General features: G+C 39.1%; 2 protein-coding genes across 2 annotated transcripts in view; both read right to left on the reverse strand.

Moving 5' to 3' along the window:
- LOC117148314 (high affinity cGMP-specific 3',5'-cyclic phosphodiesterase 9A) overlaps positions 1–24256 on the reverse strand; it is a 110036-nt gene that overhangs the window by 51364 nt on the left and 34416 nt on the right. The window lies entirely within an intron of this gene.
- Positions 16224–18260, reverse strand: LOC117148316. The gene has a single exon (XM_033315646.1). The coding sequence runs from the start codon at positions 18156–18158 to the stop codon at positions 16287–16289; it is 1872 nt and encodes a 623-aa protein (XP_033171537.1). The 5' UTR covers positions 18159–18260; the 3' UTR covers positions 16224–16286.

A 24256-nucleotide genomic window follows, 5' to 3' on the forward strand; every position in this document is an offset into this window, starting at 1 on the left:
TGCGGGCTGAATAACTGAATGACCGACTGACTGACTGACTGACTGACTGACTGACTGACTGACTGACTGACTGACTGAGGCACTAATGCCAGGACGATTGCCATTGCTATTAAGCTGGCCAAGTTGATGGCATGTGTAAAGCCCTCTGTGGGCCAATCTATAAATAAAGTTAGCAAACAAGAGCGCGTTGGAAAATTTCAATCTACAGCCGCCACGAATATGGAAATGCGGTGTTTTTTATGTGGGAGTGGCATATGTACACAGCAAGAAATATAGACAACATTTTAAAATAATATTAATATGCATGTCATATATGTAATATCTATAGTGTATAATATTATAATATTATTATTATTATATTATATCATTATAACCGTGTATTTCTTTTGCCTGTTTACAATTTTAGGATAACTTGCAACTATTTTTTCGCAGTGCTAATGCCTTCCAGAATTTCATCAAGTGGGATTCACAATTATGAGAATTGGACACTACTTACATTTTTTTCCATTTCCAAGTCAGAAACTAAACAATCCTAATTAACAACTACAGCACCGCAGACAAAAGTTTTAACTTTTTGTGGATTTTAAATAGAACGTGCTTTTGTTAAGGATTTCTGTGGTAAAATGTATCAAAATGTATGCACTGATGAGAATTTCCGTGGGAAAAATGTTCAAAAAATGAATTGTATCTAAAGTTCAATATTTGTATAAACGATTATTTCACAAAAGTTGTTTCTAAAGCTAAAATCCCCCTTAACTTCGATGGAAGTTAAATGTCATTAAGCGGAAACTCCCTACACATTTGCTCATTCAATATTGAATGCATATGTAACTAATTCAAGTAAATCTTCTCGCATACTTTCAATTAAATAAAAGCAGTATTAATCAAATGGCTCCCGAGGGGTGTGAAGAAAAAAAAAAAAAAAAAAAAAAAAAAAAAAAAAAAAAAAAAAAAGGATATTGAGGGGGTGTTTCGCTGGGACAGGCAAGACAGATGGCCGGAGATGACAGGTAAGCAGTTTGCGTTTGTATGCCGGCACACACGTGTGCAAATAACAATAATCAGGACACGCACACACACACTCGCACTCGCACACTGTCAACGGACAAAACAAATGATGATAACTGTGAGTCAAATGAAATGTCCACGAGCCGAGAAAAACTGCAAAACACAAAAAGAAAAAACAAAAAAGAACGAAAATGAGGCAAAAAACATAAAAATAACAGCATGGCATCGAGCAGCCAGAAAATAAAGACAATATTTGTCAAGCCCACTTGCACACACACACGCACACACACACACATAGCTGAATAAGAGTGCGACAAGCTGATAAAAAAAAAACAAAATATAGCGCAAACCGGATACGGAAATAGACCCCAATCCGGAGTCGAAAACCCCATCGATTGTCGTGAAACAGTTAAGATGCAGGCGATTGTGCACTGAGCGAAATACAAATTCAAATGTTGATTTTAAGTTACATGTAAACGATTCTTAAACTTTTACGCAGCTTTTATAAAACCATATAAATATATGGTTACATATATGGTTAACATATGGTTACATATATGGTTAAATATATGGGTTACAAATATATTTCAAATATATTTGTTTATTTGCTCATCTGAGTTATCTTATTTCAAATGGCATGACATTTTTATTTATTTTTTTTTTTGCGCAAACTGCAATATATTGAATCGAACAAAAGCCAGAAATTGGGAAAAAGGCAAGTGGAAATGGAGTGGGAAAACCGAGGCTGCGGATGGGGTTAAAATCATATTTGCAAAGGACGTTGGTCGGACGTTGTAAGCGCCGAGCAAACAGTGGGCCTAATCAAAAGTCACAAACACAGTAAAATACACACACACACACACACACATGCAGAAGGGAAAGCAGACACAGACGCAGACACACAACGTCTTGGCCAGAAAGCAAGTCAAGTCAACAAAACGCAAACTATTTGTTTGCCAGCCTGCGAGTGCCTGGTTGTGTGTGTGCTTTTCAGGCATCCAGTGCCAAGCCAAGCAGAGTCACCACCACCCACCCACCTTGCCACCCATTTTCCGCCCAATTTTCCCTGTCAGCCAATTTGACAGTTAGCAGTTACAACATAGTTACAGCCATCCACGCGCACACATGCACCGCATATACACAGACGTGCGTGTGTGTAAGTGAAATTTGCTTGTAATTTAAATTATTGTTTTGACCATAATGCAAGGCATTGTTATGGGATCGGATCAGATCGCATATATGTACTTGGTCCACCATCGAGCGCATTGTCCGCCAAGACAATGGTATTGTTAATATCGGGCTTGCATTGGTAATCACTCAAAACCAATTATGAGTCTCTACAGGTGCGTAAGTAATCTCTCGCCTCTTGTTTAAACGGGATTTCGGCAGACTGAGGCCAAGCTAGAAATCACTGGGGTTATCAAAACACATTTACTGGTGTCTGCAAGTTTGCAACAGTACCTATTTTTGGTATTAAATCAGATAGATGTATTTCAAAAGATTTTATTTCAAAAGATTTAGTTTAGGCACACTTGTACAAGATTTTGTTTGCCAGTGTCCTTTTTTCATTTTATGTGTATATATCTGTATATAACAACATACAAATTGCTGATATTTGAAATCAGTAAAATAACAAGATTTTTGTTTCGCCTTAATAAAGTTAATTGCAGAATATTTCTTGGAATCAAACATGAATGGAAAAAATCAGGTTCTCTGATAAATTTGAAATTTGAAGAGCACTTCTTGATTATGCAGCACGGACTCACACGCAAAAAAAAAGCAAACCAAAAATGAATTTCCATTGAAATCGTTCAGGTGTAAAAAAGAACAAATTTGTTATTTTTTGTGTGGCAGACGCGCGCAAACAAAAGACGAGAAAAAAAGCGAGCAGAAGCAATGATTCATTCAAAAGAGATTGAAACGGGCCATGAACTGGATGGACAGACAAAATGTGTGGGCTGGGAATATGGCAATAAATAATCATATTTTTTGTATCAATTTGTCAGGCGGAGGAAGTTTCGTCGCCCACAGAGAACACAGAGACCCACTGCCCACACACATACGCATGCACGCACACAAACTCACACACACGCACGCAGGACATACAGGACACATGCAGTTGACAGTTAATGGTCTAATGAAATGTCTTTGGGTTATCGCAGCTGTTTACCTGGCTGACCGAATCAGGGCTTTCAGCCACGTTAAGCTGCCAGCTAAGTCCCAAACAATGTCCTTGCTATATGTCCTTTCCACAGGACCTTTTCACCCACCCCCCTGCAGTTTGTGCAACGAAATTAATTGCCGCGTAGGTGTGTGTGTGCGTCCACTGGCACTCCGAAAAAATGTCACCAAAAACGTTAGCCTTTGGAAAAAAAAGGATGAACAAGGATAACTAGAAACGAAATGCGCTTGAAGGTATACAGAAACATATTTATCAGGTTTCGCATTCATAACAAAATACAATATATATTTGGTAATTGATTTAATGCATATATATTATTTAAAATATATTACTCGTTAGTTTGATTCATTTAAAGTGTTTAGACATCTTCTGAATGAGAGCTTGAAAATCAGTCTAGAATTTCGTCCTTTTAACCATTTTCGCTCTGTGCTCTTTTGTGTGAGTGTGCAAGTGACTGAGTGCAGGACTCCAGGACGCACACACGTACACATATCCATGTCAGAGCGCATTTCGCAGGACTATTTACAACTACAGCTGCAAGATGTGACAGCTGCAGCTGCGGCAGGACATCGGAACTCAAGTTGTGGCACTTGCAGATGATAACCGGCAATTGCGGTGGATAACTGGGATAATCGTACCGCTGGCACATAATGCACCGGACGAGCACGACATCCTGCACTAGATCAATAAGTCCTTGCATTTAATTTAAGCCCGCTCAACGACATTTCCAATTAAAATGCTTTATGGCCGAATGCAGTTGCATTTCGTTGGCGCTATTTGTTTAATCTACCCATAAATATGTATAAAATATTATATTTGATAAGAGCGAGCGAACGGAAAGTGGGGGGAAAAAAATGAAATGGCAATGAAAAATCAATATCAATATGCCAGCCACTTGCAGGCGAAAAATGCAAAAATGTTGAATTGGCGAACGACGTACCGCACCACCTTGTGTATATATTTGCACAATTCACAAAATGGGGAAAGCCAATTAAATTGGCCAAGAGCTGTGACGAAGACAAGAACAAATTTGCATAACTGATTAAAAACTTTCCCCCATTTTCACCGAGCAAAAGGTGAAAGCGGTGTGGAAAAGTCAAAGTGTGAACACAAATCCATGGCCCAACTTTAAGCACTTTGCCAAGGGACTAACTCAAACTGAAATTCAATTATTAATTTAACTTTTCATTGAATTTTCCCAGCACCACCCCACCGCCCTCACCTTCTCACCATCCTTTCTGGCCATTGTTCAATCTATCAATCTAAGCCTTTAGCAAACTAAAAGGGGGCTAACTGGCTCATTATTAATTTGCAGTTGAACTTCCCTGTGACTCGATTATAATCTAAGGTCATCATGCTACGGATAAAAGTTTCTTCCGAGAAAATTGCAGTCAAGCATATTTTTGTTTTCCCATGACTTTAGATAAATTTCATATTTCATTATGTTACTTAAATAAAATCTCATCTCACAAATTCAATAACTTGGATTACAAATACATTTAGGAGATTTTAAATATTCGTTTGATTTTCAATACCATGACATCAATTTTTCCAGGATTTGTTTATGTGATTCTCTAACTTTTCCATAATTTCAATCGGCATTGTCATTGATGAACTTTAACGCCTTTTCAAAGGCCAAAGGCAGAGCTGTATTGCGCTTCAGCTTATTAAAAATCAAATTCCCTGGCAGTGATTGAATTGACCGTCGAATTGTGAGCGCTCTGAGGGAAGTCCGGGCGAAATCCTCTTAGTTGGCAATCCAGCTAGGCAAAATGCAGTAAAATCGATTAATGCCATAGAGCATAGCAGCTCGGAAATCACAATATACCGCACCATCGACCATCGATCCGCCACCACCTCCACCAGGAACAGGAACAGCGTCGTCATCGTCGGAGGGCGACTTCCTGCCTGTCTTCTCCTTGTGTAATCCAAAACCAAATCCCCGCTAAAAAATGCATTGTTCGCTATTAGCGGAAATAATCGCAGGCGAACTAACTGGCTGTATGTCTAAGCGTATAAAGCATTATGCTATATGGCTGGCGCCCAAGGCTGTAAACCGCTAAGCTTCGCCCTTTTGGCCCGCTTCCTTGGCGGCGGGGTCAGCTGAAAATGGCGGATTCATTTAAAGTATGGCCAAGAAAGGTCGGGTTGCAAGTGTGGCAGCATTTAAGCCAAATTCAGTATTAAGTCGCCGGAACGTTTATCTTGCAACACAACAAGTACATACAATTGGCGCAAAGAAGTTGGCAATGAAACCAGTGCCAATTTGAGTGTTTGAAAAGTTCAAGATTGGAATTAAAAGTTGCTTCGCCCAAAACTGGTTGTCATAAAAGTCTAAAATTTAATATTATAATAATTAATATTTCACAAGGTATAACAAATCATAAAATATTTCAGTTGCATGAATGACTCAGTGGGATTATCATCGCACATCCTGCGAACTGCAATGTCTCACTTGGCGAAAACAAAATGTTGCTCGCTATCTGAGATCTGTGGTAAATCGATAGAGAGATTAAATGTCTGTATGCCGCCCAAGCACTTGACGGATTCATTGCCCGCTCGTGTCAGCCACTTGTACTTGTCCTTGTACTCGTAGTCGTAGTTGTAGTGGTAGTCGTACTTGTCCTGTCGCCTCCAAGGACTGGGAATGGGAGAGTGGCAGAGAATCAGAGACAGAAAGTGAAGGAGTCCATGACTCAATCCCGCTGTCGACGGCTGCGGCGATGTTTAAACAGAAAGCACTTAAAAACACTAAGCAATGTGGCCAAAATGCACGGGAAAAATCAAAATCAAAGAGTTTTCCAAAACTTATTTGGCAATCTCAGAAAGTTTATTTAAGATTTCTCCGCATGTCCAATGAATGGACTCTAAGATTAACCTATATTTTCTCTCCGTGTAAAGGGTGCAGAAATAGGGATAAGAGGGGGATAGACGCGGCAAATGAAGGCGGATGAGGAGGCGCATAACGAGGCAGGAGATGAACAGCAGTTGCAGCCATAAAAAGGCAACCCGCCGCCATGTTGTAACAGTTGTAAGCTGACAATGACAACGACAGAGATGGCAATAGCCGGCCAGTGAGCGAGACGGCTGCAAAGAAAGCGACGTAGACGAGGCACGCACAACAACAACAACAGCAACAACAATAACAATAACAACAGCAGTGAGTGCAAAATGTAATTGAATTTCTGTTGACAGATTTTAACGCACAATATCCTGCAGCGACATTGTCGCAAAGGGCGATGAAATAAAACACCCAGACCAAAAAAGAAACTGAAATAAAAAGTACGGAAAAAAAGGGCAGATGATAAGCGAGGAACGAAGAGGTTACGAAAACCGAAAAACTGAAAAGCGCAAGAGCGTGAAAATTGCACGGAGAAGGCGAAACAGAAATCGTAACAGCATTGTGCAACACTTGAAATTCAAAATAGATCCTATACAATCGATTCGGGTCAACATACACGCTGCATTCTACCTTGTTTGCCGCCAATAAATATTGCATATATCTATGTATATATGCAGCCAGATTCCATTCCTTTCGCTGATAGCTAGATGCCGCTGCTCATTCAATTATGGCTGACAAAAGATCGACAAAGGAGTAAAAATAGCTATGGCCCCGTGGGGCTTAACCATATTAAGTGGTTTTTAGTGGTGGCGTATAAATTTATTAGATTGTGTTAAAACAAAACAAAACAAAAAAAAGGAAAGGAAAGGCGGATAAATTAATTAAACATAAAACGTGGTTTTTAAAATACCCACGAAGGATTGAGCGCTCCAAATTAGTTTATTCGATTAAGGGGTTTTTCCTACGCATTTTTAAATGATTTATGAAGCTAGCATGGTATAACAAATAATTAAGTTATTGAATACTAACGAATATCCTTTGTTTAAGACCAACAATGAAAAACCAGAAAACTCAATTCATTGGAATGTTTGCAGCCAAGTAAGTTAAGAATAAAAGTAGATGGATATTTTGCGACCTACTTATTTGTTCAAAATAAACATAAATAAATACGAACGAAAATCCGTAACATTTCCAGCAATTAAAACTTTAAAACTGCAGTATTTTTAAATGTTTTCCCTGGCACTTGTCGTGTAGTTTCGAGACAAACTTTGACAACAGTCGCGGATATGTTTGGGGATATGGAAATGACAAAAGTTTTCAGCGGTAGGCAGGGATGTTTTTCACTTCCGTTTCTCGTTTCTCTCCCCGATTTGCCCACCGAAAAAGGCATACAGTCGCTAAAAGTTATGCAATTCAATTATGTCCTTTTGATTGTTTTACAGTTTTTCAGTTCGACAAGAAACCGAAAGTAAAATGAAATGAATACTTTGCGTCTTTTACCATCCTCCATTTAACTTGATGGGACTCACACACACACACACACATACACTTGTGCGGTGGAAAAACGATTTTCCATGTACCCATGCAACCCAGCAACACAAGTTTTTATGTTGTCCTGTAATAACAGACATGGGAACTGGTTGACTGACTGACTGGCTGGCTGGCTTGATTGACTGATTGATGAACTGACTAACTGAGCCACAGGCAAATTGCGAAAACACTCTTAATGTGCTTACATGAAAAATCAATTCGCTGCGCGACGTCAAGAGCCCCTCCCCCCAAAAAAAAGAAGAGAAGCGATAAAAGCGAGCCACTAAAAGTTATAGTAAATTTGGACCACAAAGCATTTCTAGTTGCTGTTGAACAAATGCTGGCCACTTTCAGCCGACGCAAAAATAACCTTAAGAAACAATAAGAAATAAAGAAATATTTTTCTAATATTTTCTAATATATTTCTATTTAATTCTACTACTTGAATACATTATTTTCCCAAGTGCACGCCCACGTTTAGGTCCTTGAAAAAAATGTCTGGTTGACTTTAAGGTCTGCTGGCAATAGATGGCGAAAACTCAACGCAGCTGGAGACTTCAACCGATTCGCCTTCAATTTCCTTTCGGTGGGAAAACCGCAACTTTAAAGGCAAAAGGGAACGGAAAATTGTCGGGGGGAAAACGGGGAAAGCACAGCTGGATGCAAACGACAAGCCACTTTGACCCAAAGGAGCCGCAAATGTGCGTGATGTGTGCCATAAATGTGTCACCATCAACAGCGGGTTGTCAGTTGAAATTAACGCAATAGCGAAACTAGAGTGAAAATCCACTCATTTCAACAACTGATTTTATTTTTATACATTATGATTTGCAAATAACGCAAAAAATGCACTAAACGCAATATTTTTTTTACAAAATTTCCCTTATTTGCATGGCATTACCAATTCTCAGCTCATTGCATTGCACATTTTAATAATTGCATTGCAATGTGATTTTAAATTTGATTTTTCAATTATGCTAATAGGAGAATATAAATAAATATAAAATATATATGACACTTTTTAACAGGTGGACTAATGATTAACAGATAACATTGAAATATTAAAAAAAATGTGCGTGGTAGCGCAGCATAATTTATGTTAATGGGAAATGAGAGTTGATTAAGGTGGTCATGAAACAATAACATTGAATAGACTAATAAAAAGTGCAATTATATTAAATATAATTAATAGTAAGCGCAACTTCAATTTGACTGCCACCGTGAAATGCTTTTTTTTATTGCTAGACACGCACACTTTAATCATATGTTAATCGGGGGATACCAAGGATATGTAAATAATATTATGGCTCCCAGTCCATCTTGCTTGAAAACTTTATAGATGGAAAAACTGGGAAAGCACAAGGAAAACCTTGACGAAAGGGTGGCAAACATAAGTTGTTGGCAGTGGAGTCCAAGGACTTTTTCCACCCTCACGATGTGTGTGTGTGTGTGAGTTTGGCACTTGAGTAAGGTCAGTTTAAGCGTCTGGGGAAATGGTTATTCTTATTGCATACTTTGGCAACAATGTCCTCCTTGCGAGCATGTGTATATTATGCAAGGATACGAGCAGACTCCTGAATACCCAACTCCCATATCAGTTGCCCCGAAGGCAACTCGTCTAGTGCTCAGAGATAATCCGAAATCATACTGAAAATTTTTGTTCATTTTAAACGCAACGCAACAAAGCATTTTTTAGCTCTTTTTAATGTGGACAATAAATTGCTAAATGTATGCTATCTACCAATTGCTGATGATTAAATTTCCTGTTTAACCTGCAATTAGTCTAACGATAATCGCTGAAATGGAAACTATTCTTGGTTGGCAGCATAAAATATATAATGGGGCAATATTGTTTAGAGTTGAAAAGCTTCAGCTATTGTGCTCGAAAGTTTTGCAGGATTCTTGGCAGCTTAAAAAACCAAGAGAGGCGAATAACAATTGAGCCAGTTTCCATGCTTTTTTTCGAATGCCACAAAACATTCTTGCCCGCCATTTGCCCTTTTTTTTATAGAGGCAATTAAAATTCGCTTACTTGCTGAACATTCGCGAGCTGAATACATATAAATGAAATCAAGTGGAGAATATATATATATTTATATGATGTACGAGTACAACACGAGCGTTTAAATACACATTTAGCTTGGCTAATAATAAAGGAATTTTCTGTGTTCTCTCTTATTAAATTCTGTCCTCGGTTTTCTCGGGAATAAACGAGGCATTTAAAATCTCTGTTTGCTCATGGCGAATGTGAAACCTTTTGTCAAGGAAACCAAACGGAGCATTTCATTTGACAGCAAGTGAATTTTTTTTGTAAATTTACAGGGATTTTTGGATTCATTTTCAAATGCACAGAGTTCTCCCCATTGATAATCTTTGGTCGGCGTATTACTTTGTGAAATTTCTGGCAGATTTTTACCTCTATACAATTCCAATTTCATGAGCGTGTGCGTGTATGTTTGTGTGGGAGTAGCATTTATAAGCCACAAAAGAAATAAAAAGGACGAAAGCCTTAAGACCGTTTCAAGTTGCTGAATGTGTGCTTCCCTTTTCTTTTTTTTATTTTGGCCTGACTTTTGTGTATGTCCGTTTGAATTAATATTACAATGTCCTTAAGGTTTATTTGGCTTGATATTCCTTTTTATCTTTATATTTGCTGCTTCGCCTTTGACGGTTTCTGATTCTGATGCTGATGCTGATTCCGATTCCGATTTCTTTTCGCTTTTGGCTGTTTGATATTTATGCTTTCCTGGCTTCTTGGCCCGCATTGTTGTTTTATTCCTTGGCATATTAAAAATTCATACAAATGTAAAACGAAAATCCTCAAGACAATCATAAAAAACAGCAGAGGCAAAGGGTTTCCTTCATTTCTTTTTTCCTATGCCTTTGCCTCAGTGGGAGTCGCAAATAAAAATGAAATATAATTTCAGGTCACAAATCCACGTGTCTTCTAACTCTGTGTGCATATGTGTATGTGCGCGTCTGAGTGAACTAAATCAAAGCTGCTGCCGCCGCATAAAGCAGCTTAGACCAGCGAAGGCCAAGACGTGCATTCGACTGGCCCCAAAAAGTAGGCAACGATTTTCACTCGACGCAACACACACTGCGTATGCGTGATACTTCGCTGTGAAAGCTTGGGCTAAAAACCTTCAGCTGGAAAGGGATTCTAGGACATACAGTCCGCATCGAAGTGCATATTCAAATGATTAATATATTAATCTTTCTTAAAATAGTCTGATTAGCTTGTTTGAAAAACAAAGAAAATCATTAAAAACTTTTATATAAATAGCAGACGAAAAATGTTAGAGAATACCTAAAATGGAATGAACAACAAGCAAGTGAATATCGTACAATATCATCACATTAAGTGGTGTAAACACTTTAGATAATTGTCGGATTTGATTGTCGAACAAGTCGCTCTCGATGTTATCCACAAATCATAATTACCCAGTCTCGTTTCGCTCGCAATTAAATTGACACACTTTCCAACAATACACATGGAACGCACTGTACTGCCAACCAGTCGTATGCGTGATTTGGTGAAACGCTTTTCGTGCCCACTTGGCGACGACGAACGTGCCAAGCGTTTTGGCTATTGATCTCTGGCTTTTCCACAGACCGCCCTACGTCGTACGATTTTTCCGTCCTTATTTCTGTGCTTTTTTTTGTTTGCCCGCTCGAGTGGAGCTCATAAAAATTCTAAAAACAATAAACGTCAATTTTTGCTTGGCAGCTAATTCGGAGGAAGCTGCCTGCGGGCAGCACAAAGTGGCCTTCCACGGGAAATCTGTTGCGTGGTTTGGGGTTTTGGGCGGAGGTTGTGCTTTTCCTCTGAAGGATAAGCGTCGGATGTTTAACTAGGTTGACACTTCATCCAGCCCCGGAGCCCTAACGATTCATACTTGTGCTGTTATTTGTCTTCTCCTCTCGAATCGTTGTGCTTACCTGTGAAAAATATAGAGAACAAAATGAGGGGAAAAACTCGATTAGACTTATGAAATTTAATGGAAATTACATACAAATTGTAAATTACTTTGAATGCGGAGGAAAATAATTATTAAAAACAAGTTTAAAAAGATTATTTTAAAATAGCTACAGCACTATGTACATAAAATATGTTGAATACTATTTTGCATTACGAACGCTTATTAAGTTTCTATCGTTCAAATCGCAATAACAATACGCAAATGTAAAATATAATTACGGCAATTATTCTGCCTGAAAGAAGGCATTCAAATAAATAAATCAAAAACATATTGGCAACATATTCCACGTACGTGTGTAACAATTAAATAGGGGAAAATAAAATCAATTTATTTATTTATTTAGTGGCCAATCGCATGTAAAATGCATATGAGGCTATGCGTCTGGATTTGTGTGTTTCATTTATTATTTATTCGCTTCCCTGCATTTCATTCCTCGGCACTTTAGTCCTACTATTTGCACTCCACCCACACCTAATTAATGCGAGTCGTCCTTTTGCAGGTTTTCCACAGACGATAAAGTGTATAAAAAAAAGGGGGGGGTGTAAAAAAAAGGACATGGTACAGGCAGGCGATTATTGTTGGCGGAGGTAACTATTGAATGGTTTGGAAAAGCTAGGAAGAACCAAAAGGGTTAGAAATGATTAAGCTGCAGAATGGGAAGTAAATTGGATGAAAAATTAATACAAAAGGACCACCAATTTAGAATCGCTTTTTCAATAGTACTTTTGCGCTAATTTGTGCACGATTGTAACTAATTTTGGTCTTTTCAATGCTAGTTTTGTAACTATTAGTATGCCTACTTGTAGAAAAGATAGTTTTTAATAATTGCAGATAGCTATTATTTTTAGTTATAAAACATTTTTGAGCGTCTGTACGACTAACGAAATCATCTAGTGCTTTCAGCTAAATCCGCGTCCACGCAATCAAATCAGTTTGTATGTTTTTCCATTCATTTTCCTTGCTGTGCTCAATTAGTTTCGTTAAAGCTTTCAATTTACACACCATTTTTGACGGGCAAAAAGTGGGAGGCGTGGAAATTCGTGGGGCGTGGCAAGCTCCGGGTGGTGGCAAGCTGCTGTCGTGGCAAGTCGCCACGACATCTTGCAAAGCCTGTGTGTTCGTCTGTACAACATAATTAAGTTTAATTGACAACCGCTGACTGTTTGATTGGCTTCTCTTGTTTTTTTCTCTCATTCTCATTCTCGTTTTTTGTTTTATTTTTTGTTGTGTTATTGCTCCTCATTGTTTGTTGTTTTATTTTCATTATTGCCGTACTTCTCCTTGACTGAGTGACTGCTTCCATTTGTGCCACTTGGCCAGGCTCAACAATGACTACGACTTTATGCCCCGCCACTCAACTCAACTCGACCGCCCTCATTATGTACACCATTTTCGCCCAACATCCACATGCATACATATATTCATCATATTAAGTACAATATGCAATTGTTGCTGTGCTGCGGTCGCACGGGGCGTATACTCAATGTGCGCCACTGAATGGAAATGATCATTGGGGGGTTGAAAAACGGCGGGCGAGGAGACAGCACTCAATAAATCATTTGGAATGAGCTCTGCTGTACGTTAATCACACAGACAGCACAATACAGTCCGTATCAGATTAGTAAGGCCAGTTCCAGTGGCTCATTTTATTTGTGAGTAAATGAAATAAATCTATTTTACACGCTTACTTTTGCACATTTTTAAATCAAATGAAACATTAAGTATAAATAATGCACAACATTGCCTACACGCATTTGCGATTAGTAAAAAGATTAGCAAAGAATTTAGTCTTCAATCTACGCAATGAAATGAAAATTGTCGAGGGATTTGGACTCGTTGCGGTCACAGTTTAAAATTTTTTAATTGTGTTTAATCAATTAAAATGGATAATCCGCCGATTCCTAATGGGAATCCACTAGATTTGGTGTTTGATATGCGGCAACGACCCCCTCCACCCCATTTTCCACCCCACTACTTCCACAGCCGTTCTCCCAGAGGAGCCAACACGATTTCCGAGGCGAGGCCATGTCTTCTGATGAATCAAGCGAACTCGCTGCGCTGACAGACGGAACATTGTTGAATGTGGCGAGCGCGGAACCGAGCAGAAAACTTTGAAATGGATTAAATGACAGAGTGGGTGGATGGGTTGTTGGATGGTGGTGACTTGGGCCAAGCCCACAGTTCAATGGACGATTTTCATTTTGCTTGCGGTAGACAAAAGTTTCTCCTTTATCAAAGTTGCGGCTTAAGGGCATTTGGTGGCGGGAATAAGCCGGGGGTTATCGGGGGTAGTTATAGCACCGACTTGCTATACATTACCGCTAACTGTTAAATTGCAGAAAATGGCACAAAGCGATGAAGTAATACAAGGACTAGGAAAAGTGCAGGAGTAAGCGAAATTGAAATCGAAATCATTAGTATGAACGCTTTAATAAAAGGCATCTATAGCTTTGCAATCAAATGATTTATAACGCTTTTTCACTTTCTGAAGTGCGTTTTTTTTACAATTTTTATTTAAATCAAATGACCCCAAGTTGATGTAAAAGTCTTGAAGTTTTTCACAGTAAGGCATATGCCTCACATTTTACGAGCGTAATGAGTATATAAAAACTTGTCTACAAGTTTCGTGTGGATTTTCATTAGCAACGGCAATGGCCAAAAACGAAGCAAATGATATAGAAATGAAAACGAACGGACTGTTGGCGGTTCGAATCAACCTGTTGCCACGAAAAGTAATCGAAGTTCATTCTTTACTTTTGCTGCGGGTCACGAATAAATTCAGGCATTTAAGGTGCTCACGCGATTTGGCAACAATAACAAAAGGAGACGACGCCACTAAAAAAACAAAAAACAACATTTCAGACCACGGGGCGTATGCGTGTTACAGAAATAAAAATGGCCGCTCACACACACACAGATACATACATATGTGTGCGTGTGTGTGTGTACAGGCGTGTGTTTGCCATAGCTTCATTATGATGGCGTCGTTAGGTCTATTAAATTTCCCTGTGTCGCATTGCCCGACGTATTTTATATTGTTCTCCATAATTTTAGTTACGTATTAAAACAGTCGGATCGGGTCCTGGAACTTCACACAAGTCGGATTTTACTGGGGCTTCATCAGCGAACGTTTATCTATATAAAGAAGTTATTTTTGGTAAGGGAATTTTCCATTACCAATTAGCAGTGAAAAAAACTAGGCACACATTGCTTATATGTAAACTACTCACATATATGTACACAATTATTATACATCAAAGATGGTCACTATTTATATTTAGTTTTTGAAGAAAAGATCTTGGGCATAATGTTTTGCTTCCTTGATTATGAAATATATTGCTTTTTTTTCCTTGACTCTAGAAATATGCCAAAAGATTCATAACAGTACACAACAGACATGTAAAATCGCTCAAAAAGCCGAATAAAACTATACTTCAATTGCATTCCGAATTTGAAAACAAAACTGGAAGTTATCCAACCAAAAGGGTAAAGTTTGCCATTATAAATTAACCCGCAAGGTAAAAATGCAATTTCAAAGAAAACTGCAGATAAGTTGGCATAAACAGCAGAAGGCCATACGCGTACTCAGTACGATTGGCAGTGAGAGAAAACTTGGTTTTCCCCGCCCACTTTTCCGAAAAACGTTAGACGCGCAAGGATCTCCTTCGAGGTGCCAGGCACATTGGCCAGTGTCCTGTTTTGTGGTTTTTTTTTTTTGTATGTCCTCATGGCATCTTCTGCTTAACGGCTTATGTGCAAAGTCGCTAAAAACTTGAAAACTCGCGGCAATGCCATCTAAAATTAATGCGGCATGACCTTTTCAGCAAGCCAAACAAGTTGTACCATAAACTTTTTGGCCACAAGGAGAGGTAGCCACCGGAAAAACTGTAGAAATTGTGGTGAAATTTGGGTGAGGAGAACGTGTTGTTGGTAGAAACAAATGCGGCGCTACCTGAACTTCGACCCATTGATGTGAGGGAAAACGGTGGAAAAGCGCTGGTCGTGGCCATTTAATGTGCGCATAATTGGCTTGTTGCATATTTTATCGCTTAATTGCCGCACATCGCCTGTAGAGATAGTCCACATCATTCACCACCCACTCGATTCGGCGCCCAACCATTTCTTGGCGAGCTAATTATGCCACAGGTGCACTGAGAACAAATCGCAAATTGAAGCAATATTTTGTGTGTATTTATGATAGTTTCTCCTAAGACTTAATACATTAGAGCTGAAGTTTTTCTAACTTGATTTACAAAAAAAAATTAAGCATAGAAAAAAAATGATAACTGACTCCTACAGATATTTTCTGCTGCTATTTTAAAATATTACAAAAATATATATTGCATGTTTTTATGCAAATCAACATCTAAATGCTAGCAATAAGCTAAGTGCATAATTTTCAGTGCAATATTTAATCAGAATGTTTTCGTTATTTCGGCTTTGATCGAGCAAAAAGTTCGTGAGTTTGCCGCCTGCCAGCGGATTAATCGACTCTGACGTGTGTCTTCTAAGCATTTTGCAACCCAAGGCCTCGCAGTTATTTCGCAATTAAATAAATCATCAAAATGATGGTAGAAAATAAATGGGACGAGCATGGGTGAATAAGCTAAAACCATAAGCACCAACCATTAAAACCACACACAAAATTAAGAAATGATAAAATAAAAACAATAAAAGTACAAAAGTATATTGCGTATACAATCCAAAAGTTATGAGTTCATGTTCTTGATTGGAAACCGTCCTAATGGTTGCGACTGCAAGGCTTTTTTGCATAAAGTCCATCACCCATTCCACCTCCAATAGCTGGCCGTCCGTTCGGTCGGTGCTTCCTGAAGATCCTGGCTATGCGGCTATTGGGTTCGAATTGCTGCTCCTCAATTTCGGAGCCATCTGCTTGATTATTTCGGTGACATCCCAGCGACAGTGACTCCCTGATCAACGGACAGTGGTTATCACCCGCCAATCGTGTCTTGATCCTCAGCATCAGGCAGCTTTCCGAGCGAGTCCTTTGAGCCATTAGCTCGCAGAAATGATGAATGGCGTTCATTGTCAGCGACTCGATGCCCAAGTAATGAGACGCCAGGATAATCTCCACCAGCTGGTACAGTTCGTTGCCCAACAATCGCTCCTCCCAGGAGCAGAGAAGATATGAGGAACGCTTCATTTCATTCAAGTCAGCAACGCATTGATCATCGTTGGCATTGTCACCTGCGCACCTTATAATCCCACATCGTTTACAAAAATTTTGCATCACATTGGCATGAATTACGATATTATCCGCACTTCTTGAGCAACAGATTTCACGTTCGATAATGAGTTCATCTTCGCCAGTTTTTATCTCTGTGATATTGTCTTTGTCAATGTCGGTAATTCTTTTTGCAATTACAAAACCAACTTGACGGTTACCATTTACTTTTGTGAATTCATTAATTGTATCTTTCGCGCAATCTGTACTACTTTTGTTTGTGCTTTCGTTATTTGAAATGAATTGAATGTTTGGATTATATACGACTAGCTGTCCATTAGTTTCATTTATAATTGTGCAGCTATCGTTTTTTTGATTTTCGTTTTGTTTGTTAACATTACGTTTCATATCTTCCATAACATTTTCTTGATTTTGCATGTTTTTTTCAAAACATTCCTCGGAGTCGCCTTCATCTTCACTATTGTTTTCACAACTATTCTCGGTATCTTCACTTCTAATCGGTGTATTATCATTATATAATTCTATATTCTTGCATATTTCTGAGCAATCATTTTCGATTTTTTCGCCGAGAATCTGACTTGTTAAATTTACCGTACGTTGAGCATTACCTTGAGTAATCTCACTGATTTGACAGCTGGTCTCGCTACTCGCGTTTCCGTTTCCTTTGCGGATGTTGCCAATGCACATCTCAACTGTAGGTGACGCCTCGGCGACATTCTCAGTTCCGTTTGCGCATAGAGTCTTCTTGTGCATCCACATGATCACGCGTAGCAGCGTCACCGAGCGAATGGACCGCAACGGAATGGGCTGCACCTCCATTTCCAAATAGCTCATTATCCGCGAATGGCGATACATCAGGGGACTGGGCACATTGATCAGCCGATGATCGCTGCAAAGGAAACGCATTTGTTCCATACCCGGTTGCCTTCGTCCGGTCACCAGATCCAGCAGGCTCTTTGCTGTCCTGCTAGCGGCAGGATCCTTCTCTGGGTCAGCCGGAATTGCCTCCTTTATTGGTTTTTGCAGCCGGAAATCGGCGCTGCAAAAGCTATCGGTGGCTTTCAATAGCACGGAGGAATCGCCAATCGGAGCAGCGTGAGCCAACTGAATGCGACGAAAGGATGTACGATTGCCACGTACTGCCAGCGGTTTTGAGCGTCGCACCAGTGAGCGGATCACCGCTTCCTCTTCCGTTAGCGTTTTCTTGAATACAGCTTTCGGCGACACTGGCTTCACCAGAGCGCTCAGCGTGTTGCTGATCGGCAGCGGCATATGGGAGCGGCTCAGCGAACTGCGATTTGGTAGCGCGGCATCACGGATGCGGGAAATCCGCGAGTTTGGACCATCCAGTACCGTTAGCGAGTTTCTAACGCGTTCCGGAATTCTCGACTTGAATCTAGATGACATGTTTTTTGTTTTTTTTTTTTTGGTACTTCCGAATAGAAAATATGTCTGCTTAATTTCGGTCTTAGATATTGGCTAGCCAGTGTGTGTGTGTGACTGGCATGATTGCTATCCCTATGTCGACTGGATCAAAAACGATGCCAAGAGCACTGACATAAATGAACCCTAACCCTATGGTAACTCGATCGAAAGCAATGCCAAGAGCACTGGCCTAAATACATATATCGAATGTATTTGTCATTATCATAATGCAGGGGCTTAACTACCAAAATGACTTAAACTAATTGTGCGCATTCATTAAAGAAAAATATAATTATCCCCAGCTTGGTTAGTTATTTAATCAAAACGGTATGCCAAATGTATCTCTCAAAGTTAAACCACTATTGGCTATTGGTCTTCTGCTGATTTTAGATGACTTTCGGGCATAAACTATTATTTTTAGCCAAGGTAATCACTATTGATTGAACCAGTATGGGGAAATCGAACAGATATACTTATCGTTAGGCAACAAGCAGGAGTCAAACGAAATCTCTGAATAAACAATTCTGCCCTTCGGCCATTCAACATTCAGGTATTCCTTTGCAGCAGTTTCAAAAAAAGGACGACCTCAATTAAATGCATTTTCAAACCATTTTTCAGCCTTCCTACAGGATTTGCTAGCACGTCTGTGTGCGTAGGTTTTGTTTGTCTCTATGTGTGTGTGTGTATGTGTGAGCAGGACATTAAAAAGTAATTTAAATGGAATTCCTTGGCGTTCGCCACGGGGCTCAGGAGTGTGGGCTTCGAAATTGAGAATGGAATAAGAATGGCGACATTGCGACGCACAGTGGTAGGCACTGCCTTATTGTAATTAGAGCGATGAGACAATAAATCTCAATATAGGCCAATCCGTCCGTCCATTCAGTTCCGTTTCAATTCCATTCCATTCGTGGCCGGGTGCGTGGATTTAAATTGCATTGAGAGGAAACAAAAGGAGCAGTATCTGGGAAGCCAACGAAGCACCATGGCAATGCATAAATCTAGCACTCTTCCCTGTATTCTCTGCAAAAATCAAACAGAGGTGTACTGGAGTGCACTGAAAACTAAAATAGTCCTCTTATACATAAGCTGCATATATGGTTTTGGTTGTAAAACGGAATGCTAGGTAAGATCACAATAATATGAACCATAAGAACTTGTATATAAAATATATTCGAGAAATATGCAATCTGTTCTATATCAATACATATAGTATAGTATATATATATCGGATACTTTATAAAATTTCTCTCAGTGCTTAAAGAAGCACCAACTAAACGATAAAAACTGAAGCAGAAATCGAGGGCAAGGGTGGAGAAATGTGGGAAAAGCGGCTTCGTAGTCGCAGGCATTAGCTCAAAATTGCAAAACTTAAGCCAAATGCTGGCGCGGAAAAAGAGGAGAAACAGTTAAAACGGAATCGGTCTAAAAGGAAAAGCACGAAGAGTGCGTAGAAAGGGTGGATAGAGGGAAGGGAAACAAGAGGAGAGGTACGTAGTGTGCGGGTGAAAAAGGGAAAATAAAAAAACCACGAAACCAGACGAAGGAGATGGCTCATTCTTTGTTTTATGCCATCTACATAATAGATGGCGCAAGGAAGTAATAGACAGAGACGGCAAATGGCAAGAAAGAGACGCCACGAGAGGCGGAGAAAAGGACGGAAACAAGTCAATTTGCATTCCGGCTTAAACGAACATCGCCGGGTTAGTTAATGTTGCAAAAAAGGTTAAAAAAAAAAAAGAAGAGTAAAGAAGAGAATTTCGGCTGCATCAGCAATCGCAAACTGGACGCGGGAGTAGTGAAACATAATAAAAATAAATAGAACAGACAGCTGGCCAATAATTATCACTTGTGCTTGCCGTCCAACTTTTTTTATTGTTTCAAAATTAGTTTAGCTTTCGACCGACGACCACTAATCAATCAACTTAGGAGGAAACTTCGATTAACTTTGCTCGACAGCAATTAACTTTAACTTTGCTAATGAATCGAACAACAAAGCAACTTCTCTGGGTCAAAATGTGAAAGCAAAGCAGTTGTGGGTCAATTGCAGGATGGACAACTAAGGGAAAATGTAAAGATATTTAATAGTTATACAGTAATTTGAAACGGACCAATTTAAAAATAATTTCAAGTGTTCTATGCAAACTGAAGCACTACTTAATAATCTTTACTTAATATTTTATTTTAATCGGAAATAAATTGGCAAATATTTGCATTTATCAATTTCTGCTTATTTGTATTTTACAAAATGTTTTCCGCTAAACCCAAACTAGATTTGATTTCACCGTGAATAGAGCTCAATGCCAATCGGTAATCGGCAAACAAGAGTCAAATATCGGCGCTAAATTGTTTAATTTATTGGAATGGCAATGCAACTCCCTGGAATAAACTGGAAAACTCATTAAAACGCAGCTAAACAAAATTCGCAATGGAATAAATAAATATTATTGACTTTGGTTTATTGCTTTCGGTTGTGTAACTGGCATGGCTATTATAAAATTAATTAAATTACACACTCGCACGCACCGGCACAAAAAGGCTGAAAGAGACGGCCAGCTGTTTGGCGATAGAGACAGCGATATGCCAATTACAAAACCATAATTTCCACACGCTAGCACATGCACATACATATATATATATACGTGTGTAAGTGTGTGTATCGGGATTTTTTGGCCATGGACTGCATTCAAAATGCAATTTGTTTGCAGCTCTCTCTCTATCTCTCTTTCTCTCTCTATCTCTCTCTTTCTGTCGCATTTTGTCGTTTAATTGTAGTACTCACTAATTGAGCGGCATGCCAATGCATCTCAAATAACACAAAAACCAATCGGAATGTATCGACATCAAATAAAAGTTTAATTAACAATTAAAACTGCCTAAAACGTGTGCACGCAGAGAACTTTTCGATTTAATTATGGCTTATGTTGACAAGCGTGCATATTTTTCATGGCACATTTGCAGACTGCTCGTAAATATTTAAAAACACACAATGCAAATGCAGCCTATTAGTTTGAAAAACTATTGATAAACCCATTACTATACAATGCTGTAGCAAACTTAATTTTTTAAATTTAATAAGCCATTTAGTTGAAACCTTTTTATGATACTGGCATGAATAACAACTTTCTTTCGATTGGTTAAAATGTGGAAACAATTGACCTGAAACTTCTCTCTACGTAACCACTTGTTTTCTCTTGCCATTTCAAATATAATATTTGCAGATCTTTTGCTTATAGCATTTGGTTACCTTAGGAGCTCCCTTCAATTATGTAAGACCCAGTACTTGAAGGAACTTATCCCGTTGGAGGAGCACAACTGTTGCTAAGCCCCCAAAAGGGTTCGAGCCAATCCTTTCGAGTAAATTCCATTGCCCCAAGGCAAACAAAGGCCACAGCTAATAGTGTGAAAACAAAACAAGGAAACATAAGGAAAGGCAAGAAAGGGAAATAAAAATAAATATAAAAATAAAGGAAATGGGCAAGAGAGGCGAGCAAGGGGAAAATATCGTAAAATGCTAAGGTAAACAAACATTTATAAATAATGAACATTGATTGCTTATTTGAACAAAGTGAAGGCGGACATGGATACGTATACGATTGCGATTTCACGTTCAAGGATAAACAAGAAAAAAGCGAACGGAAGTCGTTGAACTGCACTCCATAAATGTAATTGTGCCTGTGAATGGGGCTGTCTAATCATTATGGTCCTCAGAGGGCAAACTCATCAAGGAACTTAATTGATTTGGGTGTGCGGAAAAACAGGGAGAAGTAGCCATTGGCAAAGCGAAGTGGGATTGAAAGGAAGCCGAATATTTGAACCTCAAATGTCTATCAAAATTGCTTAAAAAATGCACTTTTAAAAGTATCGAAATGTTCCTAAAAAGACCACTTTCTCCGCCTGCGAGAAAATCTGGCTGAGAAGTTGTTTGCTCCATTACTCCGTGTCTCCGCTCATTTGGCCTTCATTGAGTTGGGCTTATGGCTTTCAATTTGAGTGTTTCTGGGGCCATCTCTGTCATGCATACGTCCAAGGTGCTTAATAATTTAGCAACAACCACCCACACAGCTGCAGCTCACCTCTATACAGAGAAGAGAGAAAGTCCTCCTCCACCTATACAATCAATGTCATTATGCGTGTGTGTGTGTGTGTGCCATGCGGTATGCAATGCGAATTTAATGCACTTCTTGATGCAGCTGTGCATAAGAAATCAGTTGCAACCTGCGAGACGCCAAATAGTCTTACATTTTCCGCATCTCAAATGGAGGTGGAGACATCTCTAGCATTTGGTTTTCCACATTTTCTCGGAAAACTTTTCTACTCATCACATAAACAATGCCACGCCCACAGGTCCGAGTGCTCACACTCAAAGAAAATGCGCAACACTCAATTATTTTGTATGCTTATAATGAGTTAAATATAAAATTTCGAAAGTGACACATAGAAAGTTAGACGCTAACTTATGCCTAAGTTCTACCCAAAAACACATTAATTTACACACATTTGCGGGTTTTCCATTTAGTTTCTCGGTGTAGTTGGGTGCATTTATGAGAAGTTTTCCCTTTTTTCGGTGTGGCCTGAACGTTGACAGCCGGCAAATGCAAATGCGGTTTTAGCATTTGCATGACGTTCCGTACGTTATTTACAAAATGGCTAAAATGCCAACATGGCTGCCATTCACAGCTAATGACATTTTAAACAAAGACTTCCGATCGCCCTTGCTCTTTCGCACCCATCTCGCTACTTATTGTGCTTGCTACTATTTTTTCTATTTTTTTTTTTTTTTGTAAAATGCTTTCAGCGTAAAATATGAAAATATTATTAGCATTAAGATATGCTAGGGAACGGAATGGGATTGCATGGAACAGCAGGGATCGCCTCTAAGTACCTAAGTACCGAATGCCATTTGCCATCACCCATTTTCCACACTTTTCCACTTGCCATTTTCCATTTCCCATTTCCCCATTTGCACAGGGCCACTTTCCACCATCAACACATTTTCAATGAAATAATTGCCTTCAACAGAAACACTTCGGTAGCATACTTTTCAGGGCACGTACGGTGAAGATTATGAATGATTTAAGCAGTCAGAAGAATGGGTTTAAAAGGATTTTAATTGCTTACATTACTACCGATTAGTACAAATGCCAAACCCCTTTTTTTTAACTTCTAATATTTTGTTTGAATTTTCAATACAAGCATTTTGGCCAGCTCGCGAATGAAAGAAAAGCATCGGCTATAAGGATAAAATGCCAGTGCCTAATCCACAATCGACATTAATTCATGCGAGTGCATAATTCACATACCCTTAACCCACCGCTGGCCCCCCGGAAGCGGCATGACCCACCTCTTAACCCACATGCAGTTTGCTCCACATGGAGAGCCAGCGAAGCGAACAACTTGCGCTGTTTTCTCATTATTTATGCGCGACCTTGTTTTGTGCCATTTTTATTATTTTGCTAATTTCGTGCATTATAAAAAACAACAACAAAAATAAAGCCCTATACTAACAACAGTGCAAAATAAAAAAAAAGAGAGAGAGAGAGAGAGATAAGCGTAACCCAAACGTCGGTCTTGTTGGCTATGAAAGATTTTAGCCCGGTTAAAACCAAGTAAATGTTCGCACTCAAATCTAGGACTCGTAAAAACTGATTAAAAAGAATATTAAAAAATGAATTGCTGCTTGCAAAAATATGATAGGCCATATTTTAGCACAGCATTTGTATTCAAAATGTTTACATTGAATGGGTTACATTTTTTATTTCTTTGTGTACGCATTTAAAAAGAGTATATTTTTATGCGACTTTGCCCGGATTTCGTTCTCAATCTTCCGCTTTATTATTTTTCTCGTCGGTTCTTTTTTGTGGCTTAATTTTTAGAAGGGAAACTTATGGTTTGGTTGTCGTCAGTTGAGAGCTTTTAACCTATTTTCCCATTTTTGCGCAATTTATCAACAAATTAATGTAAGCATGACGCCTCACATACACACACACACACACACTTACCACTCGTGGGCGTGAGTATGTGTGAACTGGTGCGAGTGTGTGTGCGGCGTTGTCAAGAAAATTTGCATGTTTCTCCCACAG

This window comes from Drosophila mauritiana, chromosome X (assembly GCF_004382145.1).
Source record: "Drosophila mauritiana strain mau12 chromosome X, ASM438214v1, whole genome shotgun sequence".
Lineage (NCBI taxonomy): Eukaryota > Metazoa > Arthropoda > Insecta > Diptera > Drosophilidae > Drosophila > Drosophila mauritiana.

Excerpts from the sequence above, each read along its gene's own strand:
- LOC117148316 (XM_033315646.1), bottom strand. The coding sequence starts at position 18,158 with ATGTCATCTAGATTCAAGTCGAGAATTCCGGAACGCGTTAGAAACTCG.